At 40.7% G+C, this 25,142-nt stretch overlaps 3 protein-coding genes across 8 annotated transcripts in view; 1 reads left to right on the plus strand and 2 right to left on the minus strand.

Annotated features, from left to right (window-relative positions):
- fancm (FA complementation group M) overlaps positions 1 to 8,700 on the plus strand; it is a 40,380-nt gene extending 31,680 nt beyond the window's left edge. For both annotated transcript variants that reach the window (XM_006798521.3, XM_035911011.2), the window contains exons 14-24: positions 858 to 2,721; positions 2,816 to 2,904; positions 3,748 to 3,816; positions 4,006 to 4,116; positions 5,605 to 5,770; positions 5,906 to 6,012; positions 6,126 to 6,595; positions 6,733 to 6,826; positions 7,121 to 7,469; positions 7,763 to 8,057; positions 8,144 to 8,700. In XM_006798521.3, coding sequence (XP_006798584.2) covers positions 858 to 2,721; positions 2,816 to 2,904; positions 3,748 to 3,816; positions 4,006 to 4,116; positions 5,605 to 5,770; positions 5,906 to 6,012; positions 6,126 to 6,595; positions 6,733 to 6,826; positions 7,121 to 7,469; positions 7,763 to 8,057; positions 8,144 to 8,270 — 3,741 coding nt within the window. In that variant the 3' untranslated portion in view covers positions 8,271 to 8,700. The remainder of the gene's footprint in view (positions 1 to 857; positions 2,722 to 2,815; positions 2,905 to 3,747; positions 3,817 to 4,005; positions 4,117 to 5,604; positions 5,771 to 5,905; positions 6,013 to 6,125; positions 6,596 to 6,732; positions 6,827 to 7,120; positions 7,470 to 7,762; positions 8,058 to 8,143) is intronic.
- A 284-nt stretch (positions 8,701 to 8,984) lies between these two features.
- On the minus strand, positions 8,985 to 15,972 carry slc25a29l (solute carrier family 25 member 29-like). Of its 4 annotated transcripts, none has more exons than XM_006798517.3 (4): positions 15,525 to 15,972; positions 13,871 to 13,914; positions 12,766 to 12,849; positions 8,985 to 12,193 (listed from the first exon to the last, which is right to left on the minus strand). In XM_006798517.3, exons 1-4 carry the CDS (start codon positions 15,556 to 15,558, stop codon positions 11,423 to 11,425), a joined length of 933 nt encoding a protein of 310 aa, XP_006798580.1. In that variant the 5' UTR covers positions 15,559 to 15,972; the 3' UTR covers positions 8,985 to 11,422. The 4 variants fall into 4 exon arrangements, with proteins under 4 accessions (XP_006798580.1, XP_006798581.1, XP_087689347.1 ...); XM_006798518.3 differs by having other exon boundaries at positions 13,135 to 13,914; XM_087833221.1 differs by lacking the exon at positions 15,525 to 15,972 and adding an exon at positions 14,914 to 15,493.
- Positions 15,973 to 18,778: 2,806 nt separating this feature from the next.
- Positions 18,779 to 24,893, minus strand: wars1 (tryptophanyl-tRNA synthetase 1). 2 transcript variants are annotated; one of them, XM_006798523.3, is made up of 11 exons: positions 24,801 to 24,893; positions 24,366 to 24,479; positions 21,702 to 21,918; positions 21,480 to 21,588; positions 21,162 to 21,281; positions 20,796 to 20,978; positions 20,520 to 20,620; positions 20,285 to 20,397; positions 20,011 to 20,184; positions 19,777 to 19,917; positions 18,779 to 19,664 (listed from the first exon to the last, which is right to left on the minus strand). In XM_006798523.3, exons 2-11 carry the CDS (start codon positions 24,477 to 24,479, stop codon positions 19,506 to 19,508), a joined length of 1,431 nt encoding a protein of 476 aa, XP_006798586.1. In that variant the 5' UTR covers positions 24,801 to 24,893; the 3' UTR covers positions 18,779 to 19,505. The 2 variants fall into 2 exon arrangements, with proteins under 2 accessions (XP_006798586.1, XP_006798585.1); XM_006798522.2 differs by having other exon boundaries at positions 24,366 to 24,482; positions 24,801 to 24,866.
- Between the last annotated feature and the right edge of the window lie 249 nt (positions 24,894 to 25,142).

A 25,142-nucleotide genomic window follows, 5' to 3' on the forward strand; every position in this document is an offset into this window, starting at 1 on the left:
CCGTTACTAAAATTGTACATATTTTACTCAGGATGAAATGTTCTAACTTTGATGTAGCTTTTATCTTGTCCAGGACATTTTGTTTGTTGTTTTTCTCCGATGTGTAACTGCAATTTATTCTGCACGTCACGGGTCAGGAAAGCAAATGCACAAACACGCTCGGGACTTAACTCAGAGTCAATCCATATGATGCCTTATAGTGATTAAAACTGGAGTAATTTGTTTTTTTCATGTGGTTCAGGCTATGGGGTTTTGGTGCTAAATAACCAAGACTTCCTTTTATCAGATCAGCTTGTGGTAATGCGGTGGATAAGTTGTCCTTGCTTTCAGTGTTATTGACTTCTATCTAGACAGAAATTGTACTTTTCTCTCCACTTTTGTTAGGTGTCTTTCTTTTTCTTTTCTCACTAAAAGTCGTCCTCCTGCTGATTGCAGGCTCAACGGCACCCTGTTGACCCAAGCAGGAAACCACTTTAGATGAATCACTTCCAGGTCATGTGGTTTGCCAAGATGACATGTGCTAGATGATGTGCGTGTACTTGTGCTTAAGGAAAAGATGCAAAATGGGATTTGGGGGGTTTAATTTTCTTTGAATTATTTTGAGTAGTGTCCTTAAAAATTATTATTCTGTTTTATTTTTTATCTCAAAAAACCAAACAAACATTGGACTTTGGACTTTTTAGACCTGTACATCTCTTGGTAGGGCACTTCCTGATTAAATGCTGTTTACTTGTGGAAGCAGCATCAGTGTAAAAGTGCAAGCAGGTCCAAAAAAATCAATTAGATCTCTGTCTTTAGTTTTCTTGAAGCGAGATTGCTTCTTATTCAACTTTTTATTTGTGTGTGTTTGTGTTCAGGGGGAATGTTGTTACGAACGGGAACTTCTTCCTTACCTCCACAAAGAGGACACTGTGAAAAGCAGACAGAAAAAGCAGAAGGGCACAAAGACCTGCACCAAAACTGCCAACGACAAACCTAAACCATCCCATTCCTCTTGGTCTGAACTGGAATATATCGATGAGGAATTTGAGGGGAGCGATACACGAACAGCTGGGTTATTAACCACATTGGCCGTGATGAAACAAAGGCCTCCTGCTGAAGATAATAATGAGATACCTTATGATGACAGCATAGACCGCTTAAAACTCGAGGCTGATATTGATAAATGTGAAACTGTCACTGAGGACCTTATCAAAGCAGATGGAGAACCTGTGAATTTAGACAATCTGTCACAGCTTCCTGCTAAAAGTGATGAAGATGAAGATGTTCAACTTCAGGCAATGTTCTACCTTCCTAAATGGGATGCAGCCCCACTGCCCTGCTGTGATAAGCTCCTCCCAGGGAGAGATGAGAGTCTGAAGGTCATCCTCGCCAGTGTGGCGGAACTCCTGTCCCGATCTCCACCATCACTCGTGGATGACTTAGAGCCCCCTCCATCACTTTGTCCTTCTCCTCAACGGCCTCCTCAGCCCTTCCTTGTCAGCTTTACCTTGGATGTGGACGATGACGACGATAATGATGATAAGATGATAATGAGAGAAGTTGAGAAGCCTCCAGATGAGCTTCCAAATGGTAAAGACTGTGGTAAAATCTCTCCTGACTTTCCCAATCAGGAGAAGCACCCTGTCAGTGTAGCAGCCAACAGCCCAACTTGGGATGAGGTTTTTGGGGAGGACGTAAATGATATTAATGATATCAGGGATGACAGCAAGGAGTCAGATGATGATGAAAAGTGCAATGGCTTCAGGGAGGATCAGGTTCATGTAGAAGCTGATGATGTAAGTGAGGAAAAACAGAGCTGGGATGATGTGAGGGATGAAGAAATACCACACTTGACAGATGGTGTTTTGAAAGACGATAAAGCCTCAGAGTGCAGCTCGGAGATGGATGAGAGCATCGATCTGTTCGAGGATGATGAAGCCTTCCTGCAGATGACCATTCCTGATATCCCCACTCCTTTGGATGGCATCACACCCGCGACATCCCCGACGGAGAAGAAGTCTGAAACAGTGCACGTACATACCCCAATTAACCCATGTAACACTACACAGTCAGCGGATGGCACCCACAGATTGAGGACAGTGGAATCAAAAGGAGTGGCATTCAGCGAAGGTTTGACTCATACTGTAAATGCCAAGCTGATAATCCAGAACACAAACACCCATAACACTACAGTGACAAAACTTAATATGCACACACCAGCACAAACTAAAACTGTAGCAGACAATTCAGTTATGGGCAGTGCAGTCACACCCCATTTTAAATCTCCTGAGTCATTTAACAGCATGCATGACTTCTTTTCAGTCAATTTTGAGCTTGGCTATTCACTGGAAGACTCAGAGGAAGAAGATGAAGCAGTGGGCATGCCTGCCCCTTGTATGCCTGGGTCTTCACAGCCTAAAAAGCAGATTGACTGCACCACACTTTCGGCAGCTGTCTCTAACTCTTCTACTCCTTGTAACAGCTTTGCTAAACAGAGAATACCTCCAGTCTGCAGCGAATCCAAGCATTCCACACCACAAATGCTGTCAGAATGTAGGATGTCTAAAAGTGGTGCACTCCCGTCTCCGATCATGTCCCCGGGAGCAAAGCGAACCCTAATGCCCGGTCTGGCCTCCAGCTTGAAACGCAGACGAGCACAAAGTGGCATCAATGTAGCAGAGAGAGGGCCTAATGAGGAAAACGGCTCATACCATGTTTCTGGCTCTTCTCCTCATGCAGGTTTGCTTAATCTCAAAGAAAGAAACAGCATTTTTTCTTCGTATTTGTATCGTATTTGTGTCTACCTGCTTGTATCTCTCACCTTCTTACTTAGTGGAGGGCAACAGTGACAGCGAGGATGAAGTTGTGCTTCATAAAAGAAGACATCCGAACAAAGTCAACCCCTTATCATCCCCCGAAATGGTGAGAAAGTGCTGAATATTTCGGGAATCTGATGATCTTTTAATTTTTAAAATGCCATACATTTCAGGAGCATTCCCAGTGGCTGTAACAAAAAAATGTAAAACATTTCAGTCTGAACGTCGTTTCGTTTTCAGCATCCTCTCTTCAAATGGGCTGTTTTTGGTGTAGTGTTTTTCATTTTGAATTTTCAAAGGTGTTGTACAAGGTAGCCCAAAATCCAGAGGTATTGCTTTAAACAGGAAAACATTTACATACACAACAGTGGAGCAATTTTGTTTTTAGTCTAGCATTTTTGTATAAATGGGGAGCTTTTATGCTCCAGCTACAAAGTTCATATGCTGACTTAGAGCACTGCGTGATTCATGAACAATCCTTATTTAATCTTGTGCTTGGATAGTGGGTGAAACATCTAAGTTCACCAACTGTATGTCACAAACAGTTTTTGCTCCCTTCGCCCCTTTAGTACAGCTTTTTTCTGATTGGCTGCAGATCACAAACAAAATCTGAACAGCATGTAGATGGAGGTTCAGTGGCCTCAGATTGTTTGACACTTTGGCCTTGTTTAATATGAACATCCAATATTATTGAAGTATAACTAATACAAAAGATAAGGAGAAGCATTTTAAGCCCCCTTTACTGAGTTTTTAACCAGTAGTAAACAAATAGTTGCTGCTCACTTTGCAATAAACAAGGCATATATGACAAAAAAGGAGATATGAGGAGGTATCTGATTCAGACAGTTTGCTTCTATCATTCATTTCCAGGCTTAAGATATTCAGCTTGTAGTCAGGGGGAGATTGCTCTGTGCTGTATCTAACATGTAGCATGTCTTGTCTTTCCTAGTCTAAGATCAACAGTGATGTGGACTCCCCGGTGGTTGTGAAAAGAAAACATGCTGCTGCACTCAATACTGTAAGCTCTTCATGACTAACAGTAATGCGTAGCACATGGTTCAATCTATTCAACACAGATGATGTGATTTTAATTACTCGTGCTCCATATATCACTTAAAGATGTTTCTACAAGTGCTCATTATCTAATAATATGTCACAAACTACTAACAGTTTTCAGTATTTCACCAATTTGTTCTCTGTGTTCCAGTCTGATGAAACGGGAGGCGAATCTGTTTCTGATGATGATTTCCAGAATGAATCTGTTTCCGTGTGCAGAGCCACAGTGCAGAGAGCTGAAAGGAAAAGGGCCAAAGCCAAGGTTTGTACAGCAACAGATGGCTCAGCCGGATGCTGTGATCTGAGATCCGTGTTTTCATGTAACTGTAAACACAATATAAACATGGCTCGTATTTAGGTTTCTAATGTGAGTGGGGAATGTCATTTTGAAATGACTGCAGTGTTATGGAAAAGTCTTCATCCATCCATCTCAGCTCTGGACAGAGTGGTGAGCTGTACCCTGCCTTTTTCCCCAGAAAGCCATTCATGGATGGACTGATGGTCTTGAGCAACAGTTCTCCAGACTTTGTGATGGTCTTAAAAGGCTGTTTTTCACTAATTTTCAGTCCACAGCTTTTACCTGACCATTTTTAGAGGTTTTTTTTTTGTGGGGGGGCACTATGTCTTTAGGCTTTGCCTTACTAGCAGCCTATGACAAAACAGATAAGGTGTTCCTTAATTCTTTAGTTGACAGTTATGAAATAGTATTTCTGCACCAACAAGGTGATTCCTAAGGAGCTTTTAGCTGGGAACATATCTTGGCATGTGTGCAGTGTTTCCTTAAAAAAATGGAGGAAAGTGGCCAAATTACACAGGAATTGGACTGAAAATTAGTGGCAATGGGTCTTTTGAAGTATTGGATCCAAATTTAAAATTTTGGATCAAATCATTTATATGTACTTAGGAGAACAGAAGACAGGTACAGCAGTGGTGGTCTGCAGCCATCTGCAGCCCTGCCAGAGCCTGAACTTCAAAATTATTGAAGCAGTGTGGGATCATCTTAACAGAGCAGACAACAGCCAACGCCTAAAGAAGAGTTTGAATGTCGTTCAAGAAGCCTGGAGATCTATTCCTGAAGACTACTTAAAGAAATTATCAAAAAACTTGCCAACAGAGTTTAGGCTGTGTTGAAGAAAAAGGTGGTCACACCAAATATGGACAATCAACCTCATTAGAATTGTACAAACTCTGTTTTAGCCTTATATACTGCATTTCCGTGTGTGTTTGCTGCAACTGTTTCCCATTTCCGTAGCAAATATAATGAAGTAAGCACAGTAGTGTACACTCATCATCATTTCTACGGTTCACTACCAGCTCCCTAGGTAGATATTTTTAAGATATTCTTATTTCTTACCTCTGCATGTGCCTGTGTGTAGTTTGGTGCTGAGGTTTTAAAGCTTAGAGGGTCTTAGACCTTCTTAAAAAAGCTGCCTGCTGTGTCCTGAAAGCAGTGAGAGTGATGAGTGAGCTGAAACTCACAAAAAACCTCTGCGAAATTAAAGGAAGCTCAAAATTCTCATTTTTTATTAGTTTATTAGTGTTCAGTGTTTTCATTTTAATGGTTACACTACATCCAAAATTTTTAAAAAGCTCAATTATATGACAAAAACATACCGCTGTCTCTTTTTAAAGATCGTTACATGACATCATGATCCATTTTTCCTTTCATAAAAAGTCAAGTCATTACAAATCTGCGACTGGCACCTTCAGCATCCGTCATCCCTGACATTTTCCATCCTTCCTCTGTCAGCGCGGCAAATGCCGAAAAGGGCGTCAGTTTTTGGATGAAGAAGCACAGCTGTCAGAGGTCGAGGAAGGGGTAGAGGTCTCGTCGGATGAGGAGGATGGAGAAGAACAGAATCAGTCTCTCAACGGTTTTGTGGTCGACAATACACAATTCTCTCAGGGCCTGAATGGTACAACACATTTTTCTTTTCTTTTTTTTTTTAACTGAATTCTCTCCTTCTGAGCTTCTCAGTGTGATAGGAGGCTGAGCGAGTCATGCTATGATATTTACACTTTGGCTCTCTGTCTGTTCTCCTCTTTGTCAGACTCAGAGATGCATGGAGTGTACCTGAAGTCAGTGAGAAGCCCTGCAGTCCAGGGCAAATTCAAAATTTCCAACAGAAGACATCACAACATGGACATCTTTTCCCAGGTATACTAACAAATAAATACATTTTAAAAGATACACAAAGCAACAAAATACTAAGTGGCTTTGATGATTGGTAGTCTAATTAAGGATGCCACATTCTTAATGTGTGGAAACAGGTGCCTGAGATGGATGAGACGTATGAAGAGGACAGCTTTGTAGTGGGCAGTGATGTGGAGTTGGTGGGCACCAGTGAGGAAGATGCTGAAGATGTTGACCTTCTGCCCGAGAACTCGTTTGTGAACGGGAGAAAGCAGTATCCCACCAGGCGCCGCGTTTTCCTGTACAACGCCAGAGCAAGAGGCAGCACAAAAACCAGAGCTCAGCCTCCACCAGAACAGAGAGCCGAGATGAAAACTAAACGCACTCGGGTCATACAAATGAATGATTCCAGTGAGGAGGAGATAGATGAAGTTAGTAAAGAGAGGGCTCTCAAAGCAGGAGAGGGTGTGTTGCCTTCATTGCCAAAGATGGTACCACCAGAGCCTTGTGGGAAAGAAGGAAAGAAAGCTGTGTCGTTATCTTCTAAGGTCTCACTGTTGAGCAAAGCACAAAGGAGCTCTGTGAGTGAAGAACAGCAAAATGAGAGGTGAAGTTATAATAAAGTAATAAAGAGCGAGTGCCATCCTCCTCATGGCCGTGAATTTGTATAAGCAGAAGAGAATGGAAGGATGAGTGTGTACTTAGTAACAATTCTGAGATTGTCTTTCTTTCTCTCTCCTGAAGGTGTCGCCAGACGATAGAAAATCAGCATCTCCTCTCTGATGAACTAGACTTTGTGGAGTCACACCTGCAAGTTTCCTCAAAGAAGCAATCGCAGGTATGAGCAGACAAGAAGAGACGTACACATTCCTAACTGTTTCTGGTAATATACCAAAAATCCACACAAAAATAGAAACAATATCACTACGTTACATCATATCTTCTGTTATCAAACAAGACTCCATGTCCACTATGAGGGACAGAAGATAAACATAAATAATTATGAGGGAAAAAAATTGTGTAACCGTTTTTTTTTTTCTGGGACCAAGGAGCATATTATATTGAGTTATTTAACCTGTTATCACCACAGGTTTAAATCAAGTATAAGGTGTTTTTCCTTTCATTTCCACAGGCAGTCCCAGCCACTCCATTGGCTCCTCAAAAGACCACAGCTGAGAATTTAATAGTGAGTGAAACCTCCGCTCCATCTGGGTCTGTTTGCATCCTAGTGGACAGTCGCTGCATCAGTAGCGGGGTGGAGTTGCTGACCAGCCTGCGTCAGCGACATGCAGCCACCGTCCATGTCTGCTCTTTGGACAGCAGCTACTTCATTGTCAGCAACCGCATGGCGGTGGAAAGGCAGAGCCAATCAGATCTGGCTGCGGCACAGCACCGGAAGCGACTGGCGGAAAGAGTGAACAGCTTGCAGGGGTTGTTTGAGCGCGTGTGCATCATAGTGGAAAAAGACCGAACCAAGACCGGTACGTTTTCAAAGTGTGGCTCATTTTCTTTGTTATTTTGCAGCCCTTATGGTAAATTGCAAATAAGAATATTTACTGGCCTATGAGTGGATGTAGGCATGCTGGAGGGTTGAAACAGTATCTGCATGGCACACATCAAATAGGTCGCCAAATTGGGAGAGTGCATTTGGTTTAAATGGACAGAGTTTAGCAGCGTTTTCCACAAATTCACTGAATTAACAGAGGATTAGGCTGAATGATTGCTGCATGAGACAATGTCTTTCTGATCTTTATGTTAACTGTCACTGTCCCAGGTGAGGCATCTCGTCCCTTTCAGCGAACTCGCTACTTTGACAGCACTTTGGCGGCGCTAGTGCGATCAGGGGTTCGCCTGCTGTGGAGCGACGGTGCTGAAGAGAGTGCCGGGCTGCTGGCAGATGTGGCACGTCTGGAGCACCGCAAGGGTCACGGCATCGGCATACCAGTGGAAGTCAAAGGGCAGCATAGGCAGCAAGCACTGCAGCTGTACTTGAGCTTGCCTTCAGTTAACTATGTTCAAGCTCTCAACATGAGCCACAACTTCACATCGATCGCCCAGCTAATAAACAGGTGATGGACGTTGTGTTGTATCAAATTATGAACACTTTCTTCTTCTTCAGTACGTCATCTCTTCTTTACCTGCTTCCTCCCTGCAGCCCGATAGAAGCCATACAGAAGGGAGGGTGTATGAGTCGACACAAAGCAGAGGAGATCTATCGGTTCCTGCGCTACTCCTGTGACTCCTTCCTCATGAATATGTCAAAATCAGGAAAGAACAGCTAGCATGCTGCTGGAAAAAATACTGCTGGGACTCTACAAACTGAAATACATCTTTCTTTCTTTTTTCATTTATCCTTATGTGTATTTCTTTTCACTTCATACATTCTTCTGCTTCTTTCTGTCTTTGTCTCAGGAAGACAGCAGTTAGAATAATACGTTGACTGCATTTTATATGATCTCTCAATGAGAGAAGAGCTTCAGGATCTTGGTTCATCCTTTTTGCACATCAAGTTGAAGGGGCACAACACTCAACTTTATATTTATGTTAAAGAACACATTGGGTTTCTTCAAAGTGTACAGTTGACCTGTAAGGTAGTATGAAGCAGAATTGGTAAGAATTCAATAATTGAAACTTAAATAACATAATAATGGATGCTTGTTTTCTTTAATAAACTATATTTTATGTGTTTATTAAAGTAGTTTTGTGCCACATTTTGAGAAGGAAATCTTTTCCAATACCTGCATTGAGCTTCTTTCATATCAGCTTACTTCCTCTAGAGGTCAGCCTGTTTCCTTCTAACAGACCACGAAAGCAAAAAAAAATGTGACGTTTATTATATAACTTTTTTTTTTTTTTACTGAATTGCGACAGCTCGTTCTTTCATTCACTTAAAACTTTATTTTGGGGGGTTTGTTAGAAGCCTAATAATTTGTAGGGTTTCCAAATGTTCAAACTTAAAGATGCCCAGCCCAAAAAAAAAAAAAAAAAAAAAGGAAAAAAGTGAAGTATTTTATTTCACTGTTCTCCTTTGGGGTTTTAAATGACATGTTCTACTTTGGTAAAAGGTATTGTACAAGTTGTTAACAGTACAAACAATAGCAACATCAGATATTTACAGCAGCATTTTCTTTTACAGAGATATCAGGAATTACTTGCCAATAAAAATAAACCCACAGGCAAAAACATAGCAGGGAAAAAAGCGGTAACAACACATGAATGCATTAAAGTAAAATCTGAAGTCTAGAGTTCTCACAAAGCAAAAAACAAGAAAAAGACAAAGAAAACTGCCACATTCAATATATACATTCTCTTTGGACAAATCCAAAGCAGTTTTCAAGACCTCCACATCTAAGCCGGCACTGCGGGCTAAGCTACACCTGGAGGTCAGTGAGCTGTGAAGATGTAGATCATTTACATTAAGGGAAAGTAATGGCTTCTGTATTTAGGACACCTTTCTTGTGAATATCTAATATAGAGGTGTTCGTGAATGCACTTGCTGCAGGCTGGCTGGGTATAATGCTCATTTTAATCCTGAAGAATGTCAATTGTTAACTATGCAGGAAAAAAACAGACTTTTTTTTAGTTAATATACAAAGGTTAAAAATACAGGAGCCATTACCTTCTCTGCCTCTAGGTGGCAGAAATTAGTGTACTTGACTGGTCTTGGCAAACTGCAAGAGAATCTTCCCTTTGTAAAATTGTAAAATCCATTGGCAGGAATTGTGATTGCCAAAATGTATTTTTAACCATACACATGCTTAATGTCATACCGTAAGGTGCTTTCTTTGGACACACTACAATGTCCACAACATGATTATATTGCATCTGATTTGGTTTTACAATAACCGCCTCAAACAAAGAAAATATTACACTTATTTTTTCTGACCATCAAAAATTCTTATATCGTACTGCAACAGACCACCATCAGAGCCTCCAATATTTTTCATTACAAACTTTCTCTCTGTATAGATATTACAGTCAAAGACGTGGTATAAAAAGTTTGTGGTAACTGCAAACTTGAAACTTTATACAGCAGCCAGAATTAACTCAGCTACAAGGAAGGTAAAGCTGGTGTAGGCATAATTTTTTTGGCATCATGGGACTTTAAAGGGTTAAAGTTTGTTTTGTTTTTTTTTGTTGTTTTTTTAAGCCAAGTGTATCATACAGCCAAATCAGTAATTTCACCAGAAGGTTTAACACTCCATTGTCCAAAAATTTGAATTTTCTGCCAAAAAAAACAAACAAAACTAAACAAAACAAAATCTAGCGTCAGAGACTTAGCCAACTGCATCTTTTCAGTGAGATGCTGAGATTATGATGGCGAAAAGCCTGACTGAAATGAAAAACGTCAAGACAATCAAGACACTTTTTTCCCCCAGTTTCCATTCCAGTGGAGGACTGATGAATTTTGTTCTGATCCTCCCTTTACTCTTCCAACACATGATTGCGGTGGCTACTTCTGGGTATAAGTGGATGTTAAGAAGTCACAAGTCTGATCCGCAGCAGCAATGTAGACAATCGCTTCTAAACATTTACCCTCTTTCCTAGAAAGAAAAGCGACTGGCGTTTGAACCTAGTTTTCCTAACCATTTTTCTTGGCTGAACATTACAGCAATGGTCATTCAGTACAAGTGACAGTTTAACCCTCTGTTAGCGATTATCAGTGGCTCAGTAGTCGTAGTAGCTAGAGGCGAAATTACAGCTCGTCCTATGTGCACATTTCAAGGCATGTGTGCAAGCCAATGTTTGTCTAGCAACTTGGGGCAGAGAGGGGAGATCTTTAGGTTAAAAAAAAAGTGCGTTGTGACTTTTTATTTAATTTACCTTTTAAAATTTCAGTCTAATCCAGTTCAAGCTACATGAAGCATTAATGAACATGAAAATTTGCTTGTAACAGTTTACACAAGATGCTACAAAACAGTGTTCACGTGATGCTAAACAGGATAATTTTTGACTATTAAAAATTACCCTAAAAATCATCTTCATTTAACTAATGGTAGAAAGTAACAGTATAAACAGCACCGATTCACAAATATACCAAACGCCGTGCTGTGTGTTTAGGCTTGTGTAATATTATAGGATGAAAACGGCATCATTAGGATCAAAGTGTTCAACATTTTTGGGACATCTGTAACAGTCACTGTATGTTACAGTAACTCTTGTAACTGTCAAGTTTATTTCAATTTGCTTAAAAAAGCTAAATATGTACAAAAGCAAAGAGAACATATTTACAAGTGCAGCTTTTCTCTTAAAATATATATTATTTAAATACTATGTGAGACCACTTGGTTTAAGCTTTATGGACAGATGCTTACCCAAAACATAGCTCTCCTCTGTGATTGTGGACACTAATGAACAGATCCTTGACCTGTGTACAAACTGTCTACAGATAGGTTTGCTTAAAAATTAACAACACTCACTGTTGCACGCCAGCTTACATGCTGGTCGGCTGTGTCTGCGTTTGCAGAGGCTGCAGCTGGACAGACGGCGGCTCAGAGTCTGGAATGCTACACTCTCCACCCTCGCGCATGTACATTAAGAACAAAGTCACAGTGGCAAATGTGGTTGCATTCACTGGGAATGCACGGAGCAAAGTGGATGTTAGTCCACGAGTGAACACTCTCCACCCCTCCTTTTGTATGCTCTGCCTGACACAGTCCATGATACCATTATACTGGTAAACGCCGCCGACCCCGTCCGCTTGCAGGCGTGACTTGATCACATCCACGGGATAGGTGGACAGCCAGGAAGCTATGCCTGACATGCCACCAGCAAACAGCAGCTTGGGGATCATGTAGGGGTCTTCTGGCTCACAACCCAGTGAGCGTGTCAGCACATCATACGCAAGGAAGTACACGCCAAAACCCGGTGTCTCACGCACCAGGGTGGTAACCATACCCCGATTGATCCCTCTGATCCCCTCCTTATTGTAGATTCTCACCAGACAGTCCAGGGAGTTCTTGTACATTTTCCTCTTAGACTTCTTCTCTCCAGTTCCTTGCATTTGCATACGTGTCTTGGCCAGCTCCATTGGACAGCAAATGACACACTGGATAGCTCCAGCAGAGGCTCCAGCCAAGAACTGGTTGAGAGGTGTATCACGGCCAAGCATGCGCATTGTGTTTCCCTGGACACCAAAAACTATAGCATTGATGAAGGTCAAACCCATCATTGGAGAGCCAATACCTTTGTACAGACCCAGCATCTGCAAACACAGATGTTACTGAGTCAGATCAACACTATAAAAACAAGAAAGTAAGGAGGCTATAGGAAGCAGTGCACTTTTTTCCAGATGTTATCAGCAATGGATTACTAATATGGCTAAAGCAAATAATTATGGGTTGCGTATCGTCTAATAATCTCCTTTTGCCCATAAAGCTACTTCTCAAATACATCCTCATCATTTATTTTACAAGTACATAAACAGCTGAGAAACCACCTTACATTTGAATATTACTGTGGGCGGAATAAAGGACATCCATGTGAAACAGCCATGAGGTCATGCCGTGCCCCCTCTTAGCAAAAATAGCATGATGTCCAAAGCTTTATTTAGCTCCTCCAGGAATAAGCTCCTCATTGACCCCAGCTAACAGAGACCCCCCACCTCGCCCACGTTGCCTAATGCCTTTACTGAGAGACGGGACAGCAACTAAACACTTTAATCAGTGCACAGGACATTCTCCAGATAATAAACAACTCCAGCTTAACACCAAGGACATATTTAAATGTAACCTATTTAATTTAAAGCAAGCACTGTGCTAACAAATTTAAACTCACCGACTCCTGGCGTATGATTGATTGGAAGCAGTGGAACGTCCCACGGTACATAGGTTTATTCACATTTTGAACCTGAAGCCGCACCTGTGGGTGACAGAACTCATTGGAGTAAAAACTGGAAAAAGGCCAAAGAGGACCACAGTAACTACAAACCAAGATCTGTGTAATACAGGTTTTCAGGGAAACAAGCAGTCAACAGGAAGAAAAACAAAGGATGATAAAGGGGGGGGTGCAACATGTGGGAGAATAAGAAAAACATTAACCGAGTATGAAGCTGTAAAAAGAACAAAATGTCTTCGGTGCTTTTTATTTTAATATCTCAAAGACATAACAGTGGGTGAGAGAAAGAAAGACCTGGACCATACTTACTAAGTCACATTTCCGTGGAGAGGTTGTTTATTTCTCTCTCTCATCTACAACACAGTGACACTGTTGCTGTTAAAGACAGCCTCCGAGCCCCAAGCAGACACCGGCTCAGGGAGAAATGACATTGAAAGCAAGGGTGTAAAAGAACTATAACCAAACCATTCTCTCACTGCTTGCCTCTAAAGCGGATGCTCCACATTCACACAAGTCTCTCACGTCAAAACGTCCTCACTTTACCACTGATTAATCCAGTCTATGCAACATTAATATGCGAATGGCATCAAGTAAAGAAAAACTGTTTTTAGGTTCTTTCACATAAATCCTATGCCTCAACCACAAATCATGTAAAAGTTGTGATAAAAATTAATTGGATTTCAACCTTAACATTACAACTAACTTTAATGCATATAAAATCGTGTGGGACTCTGCAGGTACATAGTGATGATTATATAGGCTATGTGACTACAAGTTATTCAGCTAATTAACCATCCCTACAAATCCTTTGATAAATGACGGTTTCATTGAAATCTGTAAAGAAGTGAACGTACTGTCCCGTTCTGAACTCTAACTAATCAGAAGATTTATTCCTCTTGCTCAGTCATCCCATTCCTCTCTTGGGCTCATTGTGTACTCTCAGCTTATCTGGATTTAAATGAAGGCTGTCAGCAAAGTACTGCATTTCTTTTTTATTTTTTGTGACTAATGAGCAAACATCAAAGAGGATGCAGCAGACACCCACCTTTACAGTATCAAACGGATGCCCAACCAAAACACCAGCAGCACCTAAAAAACAAAAACAAAAAAGACAGGAATGAACAACTTACCATTTCACTGAACTATTCTCATTAAAAACTCAAGAGATAATCACCAGACCACAGCATGCAAAAAGTTGTTGTGTTAGAGCAGAGACAGTGGGTGGAAAACATGTCATACAGAAGTAATCTCAGTGCACACAAGGTCATCATATATCCCATGGACTTCTTCTCTTAAGAAAAGAACCACAATATAATAATAGAGTTATAAAGGTACAAATGCACTGATGGGTTGAGTTTGGAAAAAGAAGATGGCTTTTGGTCCAGTAGTTGCAACAGACACCTGTCCATCATGAGATGGAGCCGTCATCAGCTGGTCACTGCACTGCACGAAGTGACGAAAGCTTAACACTGACGAAAGCTCAACACTGGCCTGTCCTTGACTTGTGTCAATATGCCAGAAAACCATTATACAACACTGTCTTCATATCAGATGTTTTCAAAGACTGCACACCAACATGAGGATAATGCACCAGAAATAACACCACTGAATTTCTAAAGATAAATATGTTATGCAAATAAAAAGCATCTTTGTAAACAAATCATACAGCTTAAAACACTTGGGGTGATTTAAATCTGCCATGTGTTCATGCAAGGTTGTCAACTAGGTTGGGAAACTGATGTAAAGCCATTAGGGGTTTACATCAGTACATCAGTTAAAAAAACAACTTCGTTATTTTACTCTTGCAGTAACTTACATACTGCATGTATAACTAAAATGCACTGGTAAAGCAATATCTGAACTTTTTATTCCCTTAAAAAAATAATTTCTCAGACTATTCTATATAAATAGTTTAATGTTAGTCCAAATCTGGTACCATTCCTTTGTATTTTGTAATCAGCTACATGTTAAGCCGTTCAAGGGAGATAGTAGTACTAGTAATACTGTAGTACAGTCATTCTACACCGCACTACTGACTCTCTCAATGAAGGTGTTATCTAAGACTAAGTTACAGTGCAGTAACTCTACCTGGGATCCAACAGACTTTGGGAAGTCCTGTCCTTGAACACTGACAAAACAGCTTGCAAAATTCCCACAGGGCTTTTGTGTGAGGCAAAGATGAATGCATGAGCTTAACTTTCTGCGGACCGCCGCCTCTCCTCATGGTAACTCCCTACTTTGGAATGGGTTAGTGGAATGATGAAAGGGATGCAGATATTTGGGGGAAATTGCCCGATAATCACTAAAGAAAAGCTGAGATCACGATCATTTCACATTTCTGGGGTTTCCTGGACGTGTGCAAGTTTAATTGATACGTAGATATATGATGAATGTCGACTATAAACAGCAATCTCTACGTGGGTGCTGCAGATTTGGGAATAACTTCACGTTAGCACTGCAACATAACGTTGAGCTGGGGGGTTAAAAAGCACCCAGCTCCAGTGTTTTAGTATTCAACCTGTCATTCATGTGGGTTTACAATGTTATCAGATAAACTAGCTGGGTGTAAATCGAGAAATCACGGCACGGCACAAATTACACCGCAACAACAGCTTGAGCTTTTGACGATGGAAAAAAACAGAAAGGTGGCTAATGCTAATGCTAGAGTCAACCTGTTAACGTGGCTAGCTGCTACTCACCTCCTACACATCCAGCAGCGAAGTCCAGTGCCATTCCCTCAAAAAATGCAACGACTGGAAGGTGTCAGGCTAACTTAAGGGCTGATAAACGTAATTAAAGAGGCGTAAGTGGGAAATGCTTTCTCGGTATCTGTGTAAACTTGGCTATTTACGACCCCCCGGCTTGGTGTTCAGCCAGGCTGGTAAGCTAGGTAATAGCCTCCTTTACGTTGCTGATGCTCAGCAAACGGAAGATAAACGTCTCTGGCTAATCGCTCGGACGCGAAACTGGAATAAAGCAGTTTTCTTCTCACTGGTGTCCCTTCCTCTCCCTCTATAGAGGTGCTCTTTCAGGCAAACCTTTCTATTTCTGTACCGCGGCAGAAGGCGGGTTTTCAAAGTAGAAAAGAAGCGTTTGCCCTTTTTAAGACGGCCCAATCGGATTATTTAGAAGCGGACAACTCCCCCAGAGCCCTCCTCTAGTTGGTACTGTCCGCCCCTCACGCCCATTGGCTGTTGCAGGGGGCACATCACCTACACCAAAAGTCTGAAGCTATCTTTCCTCTACCGTCACATCAACTGTGGTCCTCATCAGCCTTGTGAATTTCCAGTGTGGCAATTTGTGTAGTTATAATGTAGTTTGAATACATAGACTGACGTAACAATGAATCATCCAGTCATGGTTTATAGCTTAAACGTTATGTTTATAACATTTTTGGCTTTATCATAATTGTATTTTTCAGTGTGATTTATTTTTGCTCAGTCACGTTGTGTGGCCTTGTGACTTTTGGAAGCAGGTGTTTTATGCCCAATGTGCATGTCTGGAAAATGCTTCACGTATTTTCGTGTTGTTTTCAGAATGTTGCATAAGCAACAGGGACTTGACTTTGACTTGACATGGGATAACTAGGGATGGGTATCGAAAACTGGTTGTTGTCGAAAACCGGTTCCCACTGTTTCAATTCCTTGGAATTGTTTGCCAATTTTGCAAACGATTCCCTTATCGATTCCAGCCGCCCCGAATGACGTCACCACGTTGCGGAGCGTCATTTACCTGGCAGGAAACACGGCGCCTAAGCGGTTCAAACGCTCAAAAGTTTGGTTATACTTTACGAGAACGGAAGACAACAGGGCAACTTGCAATACTTGCAAAGTAGATATTTCATATAAGGGAGGAAACACTACGAATATGCAAAAGCATTTGCTCACAAAACACGCGATAACCTTAAATGAATGTCTTGTTTTTAATTCCGCTCCGGACTCGTGAATCTCAACCCAGTAGCAGCGGTAACGTTTGCACGTCCTCTCCCGTTAATGCGGCAGATAAATAATCATCTAACAGTGCATATTATGTTAGCGCGATCTGCCTTATTACAAAACCTGCCATTACTGTGCATTTAGGTGACCATGATGAGAGAGACAGAGTCTGGCTGGCTCAGATGCTGGCAGTTCTCGCTGCAGTCTACCGGTAGCGTCTCCTTTCAGGCCAGACTACATAGATACATAAAGCTCCACATAAATGCAGACAGCAACAGAACTACATTTTATATTCTCTTGCTTTCAAGCCAGGCAGTAGATAGCAGTAATGATTTCTCCTTACTACTTTTAAGCCTATCTTTATGAAAACTAGTTATCTTTATTACCGTTACAGTTTAATTTGCACATTCCCACGTTTAACATTGAGCACTGCACATTTAAAAAGAGGCCGTCACTCATCATTTTATCTTAAAATACCAATCAACCTGAATTACATTTAGATCAGAATCTTTAAATTAACTGCATACAATGCACTATTTTCTATATTATCTATGGTAACCTATGTTCATATAGTCTTAAACAATATCCCGTGCATTTCCTACTGTTGTATGTAAACGTGTTACATGAGTCTGTGGTTCTGTCAGTAATACTAAATGCTAATGCTCTTGTGTTTTAAGACATTGTGGGGGGAAAAATGACTTTGTCTGTGTTACCACAGAAACATTTAAAACACAGCACTGTACATTATTGTCAAAGGAGCTTGCAAAGAAAAGCATCTGGACTTCTTTAAGTTGCTTGAAGACGTTTCACCTCTCATCCGAGAAGCTTCTTCAGTTCTAAGGTCCTCTAATCGCCTGAGCCAAGGTGTGAAACTTGGTGTGGGTCCCAATCAGCCAGAGTTTCGGGTGAGCTCATTGTGAAACCTGGCCCCACCTTATCATGCGAATTCCTGAGGTCAGATGGCCCAGGATGTGAGTGGGGGTTAAGGCGTCTGGGGAGGGAACTCAAAACTGGATTATAGATGGCAGACAGTTGGTGTCATAAACTACCGCCTCTGTTCAAAGATGGTCGCTCACAGTGGACATAGATGGCTTCTTTCACTCCTCTTTCAAACCATCTGTCCTCTCTGTCCAAAATGTGAACATTGGCATCCTCGAAAGAGTGTCCTTTATCCTTAAGATGCAGATGGTCCATCTGCATTTTAAGGATAAAGGACACTTTATCCTTAAGGACAGGCTGTGGCTTAGCTGGTACTAAGGGGCCCAAAATGTGCCATTAAAAGAACCCCCACATCATTACACCACAACTAGCATCCAGACCCACTGATAAAAGGCAGGGTGAATCCATGCTTTCACAAGTTCTCAATCTCCCATCGGAGTGAAACAGCAGAAATCGAGATTCAAAACAGATGTTTTACAGGTCTTGTATTGTCCAATACCGGTAAGCCTGTGTGAATAGTAGCCTCAGTTTCCCGTTTCCTGTTCCTGCTGGTTTGACACAAATGCTGTAGCTGCTGTAGCCTGTCTGCTTGGTGCATTCAGAGATATTCTTCTGCATCCCTTGATTGTAGCTAGTTATTATTTGAATTACTGTTGCCTTCCTATCAACCCATAGCAGCCTGGCCATTCTCCTTTGACCTCTTGCATCAACAAGGCATTGGCACACGGGATATAATTCCCTGTAAACCTTGGATAGTTGTGGGGGAAAATACCAACAGATCAACAGTTGCTGAGATATGTAGATCAGCCCACTTGGCACCAACAACTAAGTCACGTTCAAAGTCACTTGAATTACCTTTCCCTCTCTTCGTTATGCTTAGTTTGAACTTCAGCAGGTCTTCTTGGCCATATATGGATTTCTAAATGAATTGAGTTGCTGCCATGCGATTGGCTGATTGGGTATTTATGTTAATAGGAAATTGCAAAGATGCGTACCTAATGAAGTAGGCGGTGAGCGTAATTCAGTAAACAAAAGCAAAAATCATGGCTTTACTTCTAATTAAAACATTTTCAAATAAAAAATTATTTCAAAAGATGCTGTTGTTAAGACGTTTAATTTTTTTGTGTGAGAATAAGCTGGATGAAGATTTTCTACCTTCCTTGACTGATGTCCCTCTTGCTGATAACAACAAACATTTGCTTTTGTTCTCATGACTGAGACACTGACATCCTACATGTGATGTATGTTCAAACTGAGGTGTATTTATAAGACAAACTTTTTTATAATACACCTCACATGCTGGCTGATCCTGATTACAAGTTACAACACAACTGCTTTTGATAATCACACAGTTACAATTATTATTCAGAAGGCTGTTTTTAAGTAAATAAAGACAAAGTGGATGTATATCTTAACTGATTATATTAGTTCGGTTTTTAGAGATATGTGTTAGTACTCTGCTTTTATCGTCTTCCAGTCCTGAGAGAGCTGTAACACATTGTGAAAATAAATGGGTACATTTGGTACTGCTGGAAGTCAATAATCAACTGGGAATTAGCATGAAGGTGCAGGCAATGCCATGCTTGGTTTGACACAGAGAGGCATTTCATCACTCCAGTGATTTATATTTATTATTTACGATTTTTCTTTCTTTTTTTGTACCTCCAGTTTGGTTGTAAACTGTAAGAGAAATTGTCCTTCTTTCCCATTAAAAAGACTTCAAATGGAAATAAAGCAGGATTCTTTTTTTGTTCTTATACTGATCTTAACCACATGGTGAACCCTGACTGCTCATGCCCAAGCAAGCTAGAACTTATGATTTAAAGGCCTGGGTGTCATGAACTGCTGCACCATCTCATCTGTGACTTGTTTTCGCCTCTCTTGATGCTGGGCAATCATTGGCTGCAGAGTCTCAATCAAAATCTTCTTCAGTTCTCCTGTTAATAGAGCCCCACTTGTGTAGTCCTGCAAAAGAAGGGATTGAATGAGTACAGGCAGACGAGAGGGGTGTGCAGAGGGGAAATAAGAGGATGAGGGAAGGAGGGACTGACAAACAGTTCAGATTCTACTTCCTCACCTCTTTTATCTTCTCCAGCTTTTCATCATCCTCCAGGAAGAAGGTCAGATACAAGAAAGAGACATCTACCTCTGTGTTGCCACCATACTTTCTGTGCTCTTCCACTGTGTCTTTTCCTCCCGAAAATGCGTGTTTGTTAATCTGCGACAAATTATTACAGGTCAGAGTAAATCAGACAGCAAACACAGATATTTTGAATCTGAATAGGAGTAAAGACCAAAGACCAAAAAGCACCTTGTTTTTGATCTGCTTGGGTGTGTCAGTGAGGAAGATAGATGAGTTGGGGTCGCTGGCGCTCATCTTAGTCTGCGCCCCCTGCAGGGCAGGGAAGAAAGTGGAGTGCAGCAGGGCTGGTTTGAGGAGGCCGATCCTTGGAGCGACATCACGGGTCATCCTGAAGTAGGGGTCCTGAGAATGTGAGAGGACGGATAAGAACATAAATAACTGCATACTGTGAACACCACTGTACATTTCGGGTTGCTACGTATTGATTTAATGGCGTCTTGACCTGGTCTATGGCACAGGGGATGAGACACGGTACATCTTTTTTGCCGCCGAATATCTGCGGGAATGAGCTACTGAAGGACGGAGCTGCCTGGATGGCTGGAAAACTGATCTTTCCTGGACGTATTAAAAAACCCCAAAACAAAACAAAAACATACCATTACATACCAAGAAGTTATCACACAATCACACTTATAAGTAAAATAAATGATTAGATGACATCATTTCAGCCATTTTACCAATGCAGTCGCTGTCTGTGAAGCCAAAGATGCCTTTAACCTGGTTAAATGTCACGTGCTTCTGGACCTTTACCACATTTCTGTAGAACTGAGGTGATGCACTGCAGAATATAATACATTGAAATGACAATCAAAACATTTCTATTCATCTGAATTGGAAAAAATATGGATATATACACACACAGTTCTTTATTTTTTTAGTTGTTTTGAAACAGTAATGTCAACACCAAAGTCTACCAGATAAACATATAAAGATAGTCTCTTGGCATATTTTACCCCATGTAGTCAAGGTCTGAGAAGATGAAGGTCTTGTTGACATCAAAGCCACAGGCGATGATGTCCTTGGCATTTTCCACAGTGAAGCGATGGCATTCCTCAAGTGTGAGATCTTTCCACAGGTATTTCTCGTCATCGGTCATCTGGACCACGAGGGGGATGTCAAACACATCCTGAAGCCATCTGGAATGAGGACGCTACCTTCAGTTTTAACTTAGTCTAAAAGTCTAAACGTAAAATTCACTGAGCATGGAATCAATAATTTTAGATATTGAACACTATATTGAGATCAGGCTGAGAGATGTCACAGAGCCACTTAACGCTTTACATTTCATTGACATCACAGAATTAAGAGGTTGAACTCACTTGGTAAAGATGAAAGGGATGAGGTGACCAACGTGCATGGCCTCTGAGGACGGACCTCTGCCGGTGTAAAGGTAGAAGGACTTGTGCTTTTCATACGCATCTAAGATCTGATGCATATCTCTGGCAGAAACAGTAACAGGAAGGAATTATCAATGTGTGTTCTCAATACACTCCTATCTTTATGTTTTCATTTGGAATAGCAAGTAAACATTAACCCTGATTCAACATTACTGACGACGTGCCATATAATCATTTGCAAGACCATCTTTTCAACAAAAGTTGGTAAATTAGAAACAACAAAACCCATGGAAAGCTGACCTGTGTGAGAAGAAGATTCCTCTTCTTAGGAAGTGATGGGCTCTCTGTCCCGAGACTTTTTCTATTCTTTCCAACAGCTCCGTGTCAATTTTACTGCTGCCAAACCTCACTAGGGAGTGACATCACACATTCACCAATTATTCAGCTTAAATTATCTCATATTAAGGTATTAGTGAAGTACAGCTCTTGAAGTGAAGAATTAAAGCTCATTGAAAAACCCACCTATGAGTTTATCATAATCTACTCCTTTGGTGCTGGAAGCAGAAACATTCCACGGGTCAACTAAGTCTTCTCCATCACAGTCATCTGCTGCAGGCCCGTTGTTTGACACAATCAGGTTTTCTGAAGGTGGACATCCTGCCTTATAATCTTGGCCCGTCGTCTGTTTATAGTCCACTTTCAACTTTAGCAGCAGCTGGACAGCAGCATCGATTTCAGCCTGGGGAACCAAAACAATCGTATTAGATGATAGATATCCCAATAGAAATGACACAGTGACAAACTGTTGTAGAAACAATGGCTTTTTTTATTAATATGCGTGTGACCCCTTCTTATTCTGTTTGGACGTCAAAATCAGTGTTGAATTTATAGCATGTACACACTGGGCAATTTTTTTCTTACTGCTCTGTGTAAGTCAGTAAATAAGATTCCTTCTAAATCAACTGTCTCATGTTTACTGCCTGCAATCTGCATGCAGCAACACCTGATTTCTCTATCTGAGGAAGCATGTATACCTGAAGGTCAAGTGGAGAGAGTGAGAGAAAGATGTCTGCATTACTAAAGCAAAAAAGAAGGACAAAGTCAGACTGTAAAAAACGGTTTTCGAAGTCCGAGGAGAAAGCCAGACGCTCAAGTTGTTAAAAAGAAAGTTTGGGCTGATATGAAAACAGACTAAAGCAAAAAGAAGAAAACAGGTGGAGGACAAGGAGCATGTGATCTTTCAGCCCTAGATGAGAAATTAATTGCAATTAAAAACAAAACAAAAACCCACATAAAAACAAACTCTCCTGATTCTCCAGCATCCATGGGATGCCAAGAAATTAGGATATAATTGATGACATCCAGCACTGATATAAGTTGTTTTTTTAATGAAAGATAAAATTATTTGGAAATGGAAATGTTTAAAAGGTTAAAGCCTACAGCTTTCCATAACTATTTAGTTTTCTTTACATGGAATTAAAAAAAAATGCAACAATAATTCTGTGTATTGTGTGGCTCATGTTGCTTTGGAAAACTGTAAACAATGGTCGACAGGCAACAACACTAACAACAATAATATTAATAATAACAATACATTATTATTATTATTATTTACTATGATTATTATTATTAGTGGCAGTAGTCATTTTAAAGACCAGGTTTCCATTTGTGTGTTCGTGAAGTGAGTGGGACTTCTAATTTCTTCTGTAAGTGTGGACAACTTCAGGTATAAAAATATTGATATGTCACTGATTTGTTTGTGAAATGTTCATTCATATGCATGATTTATGCACAGATTTGTACATATCCACTGTTAGCAAATGAGGAGCAATGTCAGAATTACAGCACATGTAATTACAATACACCCATCAGGAGGAGGTCCTCCCTTTGCTGCCAAAACAGGCATGGACACCAGACCTCTGAGGATTTAATGTGCAGTCTATCATAATATTTTAGAATGGACCCTCAATGCTCATTGGAGTGGTCAAATAGTGCCATTGCCATGGTGGTGTAATGGTGGCACATGTCAAAGTAACATCCATTCCACATGAATACCAGTCAAAATTTTCATAGTAATACAATGATCAATGATGACCAGTGTGGCGAGTAGGGCTGCCACAAACGATTATTTTGATAGTCGACTAGTCACCGATTATTTTTGCAATTAGTCGACTAATCAGATCATACATCCATTGGACGTAAAACATACAGCTTATTGCACCAGCATGCATCTGCTCTTATATAACTATCATTAGCTTACAGCTTTAAGTGTTTAAGGTATGTGCTAACTAAAAATAAAGACAAGATGATAGTTTATTAAATGTTAATGACATTTGCAGATTGTTTCGGTGAAGTTTAATAAACTCCTTGCTATCTAAAATATAACGGGACACCGGAGTATATTCTCGAGCATCTCACACTAAAAAAAAGCCAAACAATAACATTTGTACGTTATCTAAGTGACTTATATATCATGTTTAACCTGAGTAGCGAAAGACAGTGGTGGGTTTGACAATGATTTGCCAGGAGTCCGGTGCTCTCATGGGCTCCAGTGAGCCTTGCCCCCGGCTAGCTATCGAGCTAGTGGGTAACAGATGTTTCCGAAAACGTTGGAGCGCTTTTGAAAATATGTGGTGTCTTGATAAACTGAGCAGATATTTGAGGTTTACACAGTTACATTCTCGCCTGAAAATATGTTAAACGTTTATTTTGTGACACAGAAAGAATAATAAGACTAATATTAAAACTAACTAGCTGCCGCCATTGCTGGAAACTGAGCTGGGCTGCCTATGAATTCTGGGACAGAGCTACTTCTTCTTCAGCGGGGTTTAACGGCAGCTGGCATCCTTGTACATGCAGTGCTGCCATCTTCTGTTTCAGTCCGTTATTACACTCTTAAATCCTACTACTTATTCCTGCGTCTTTTGTGATCTTACAAAGCTTCAAACTACGCGTCGACTATTAAATCAGTCGTAGACGATTTTGATAGTCAACGTAATCGTGACTAGTCGACTAATCGTGGCAGCCCTAGTGGCGAGTAACTTTAATGTTGTTGATGATCACTGTGTGTCACGATAGAAAACAGTGTTCAGGAAAATCATCTGTTCACCCCTTCTGTGAACCTGAAATTACAATTTGCATTTGCACAGTGATAGAAATGTAAATTTCGAAAAACGTGTCACTCACTTTCTCTGCTTTAGCTGATTTCAAGGATCTGACTTTTTCTCCTTGAGCATTCAGTTTCTCGAAAAGCTCCATGGGACTCATGGTTCCTTCGCCATCGCCTTGACAGTCTGTCATCTTCTTCACAGCAAAATATGAAGTGAAAAATAGTTCATATCCAAATTTACATGTCATAAAGGAATGTTACATGTTCTGACAAGGATCAGTTTTATACCTAATCCAATTATCTTCTACAGAATGTGTGTATATACTTAAACAGCACCTGAGTTAACTGCCATATGCGAAAATAACAGCAGAGCTGGTAGTGCTAGCTAATCGTCCTATACTAAACACAAACTACACTTAGCTCATGCTGTCATGTTTAATAATTTATATAGTCATGTATCATATATCCAGCTCATTTTATTTCTGATTAAATATAGTGACAAGTCGGTATACCGTCAGTATTCTTCACACGTAGTTGACAGCTCACTCATTCAACTTGCATCAGCCTGTGTGATGTAGTGTTTGGGTGAAAGTCTTCCCAGGCAAACGACCTTATTCATTAGTTCCGCGGCGAATTACCCCACCAGAAAAAGTACTACTTTGGGAATTCGCTTACGTGAATATTACACATATAAATTTTGATATATAATTTTCAGTTCGATTTCCTACGAAACCCATGAGTTTAACTAAATGTACAGAAATATAATACGTCGGAAGACAGAGGGAGTCGCTTCAGATCCGCCTTTTTCAAAATAAGAGCTTTTAATTTAAGTGAGCGTGTTATTTCAATTGGCA

Source organism: Neolamprologus brichardi, chromosome 19 (genome assembly GCF_056152115.1).
Source record: "Neolamprologus brichardi isolate AB-2024 chromosome 19, ASM5615211v1, whole genome shotgun sequence".
In the NCBI taxonomy this organism is placed as follows: domain Eukaryota; kingdom Metazoa; phylum Chordata; class Actinopteri; order Cichliformes; family Cichlidae; genus Neolamprologus; species Neolamprologus brichardi.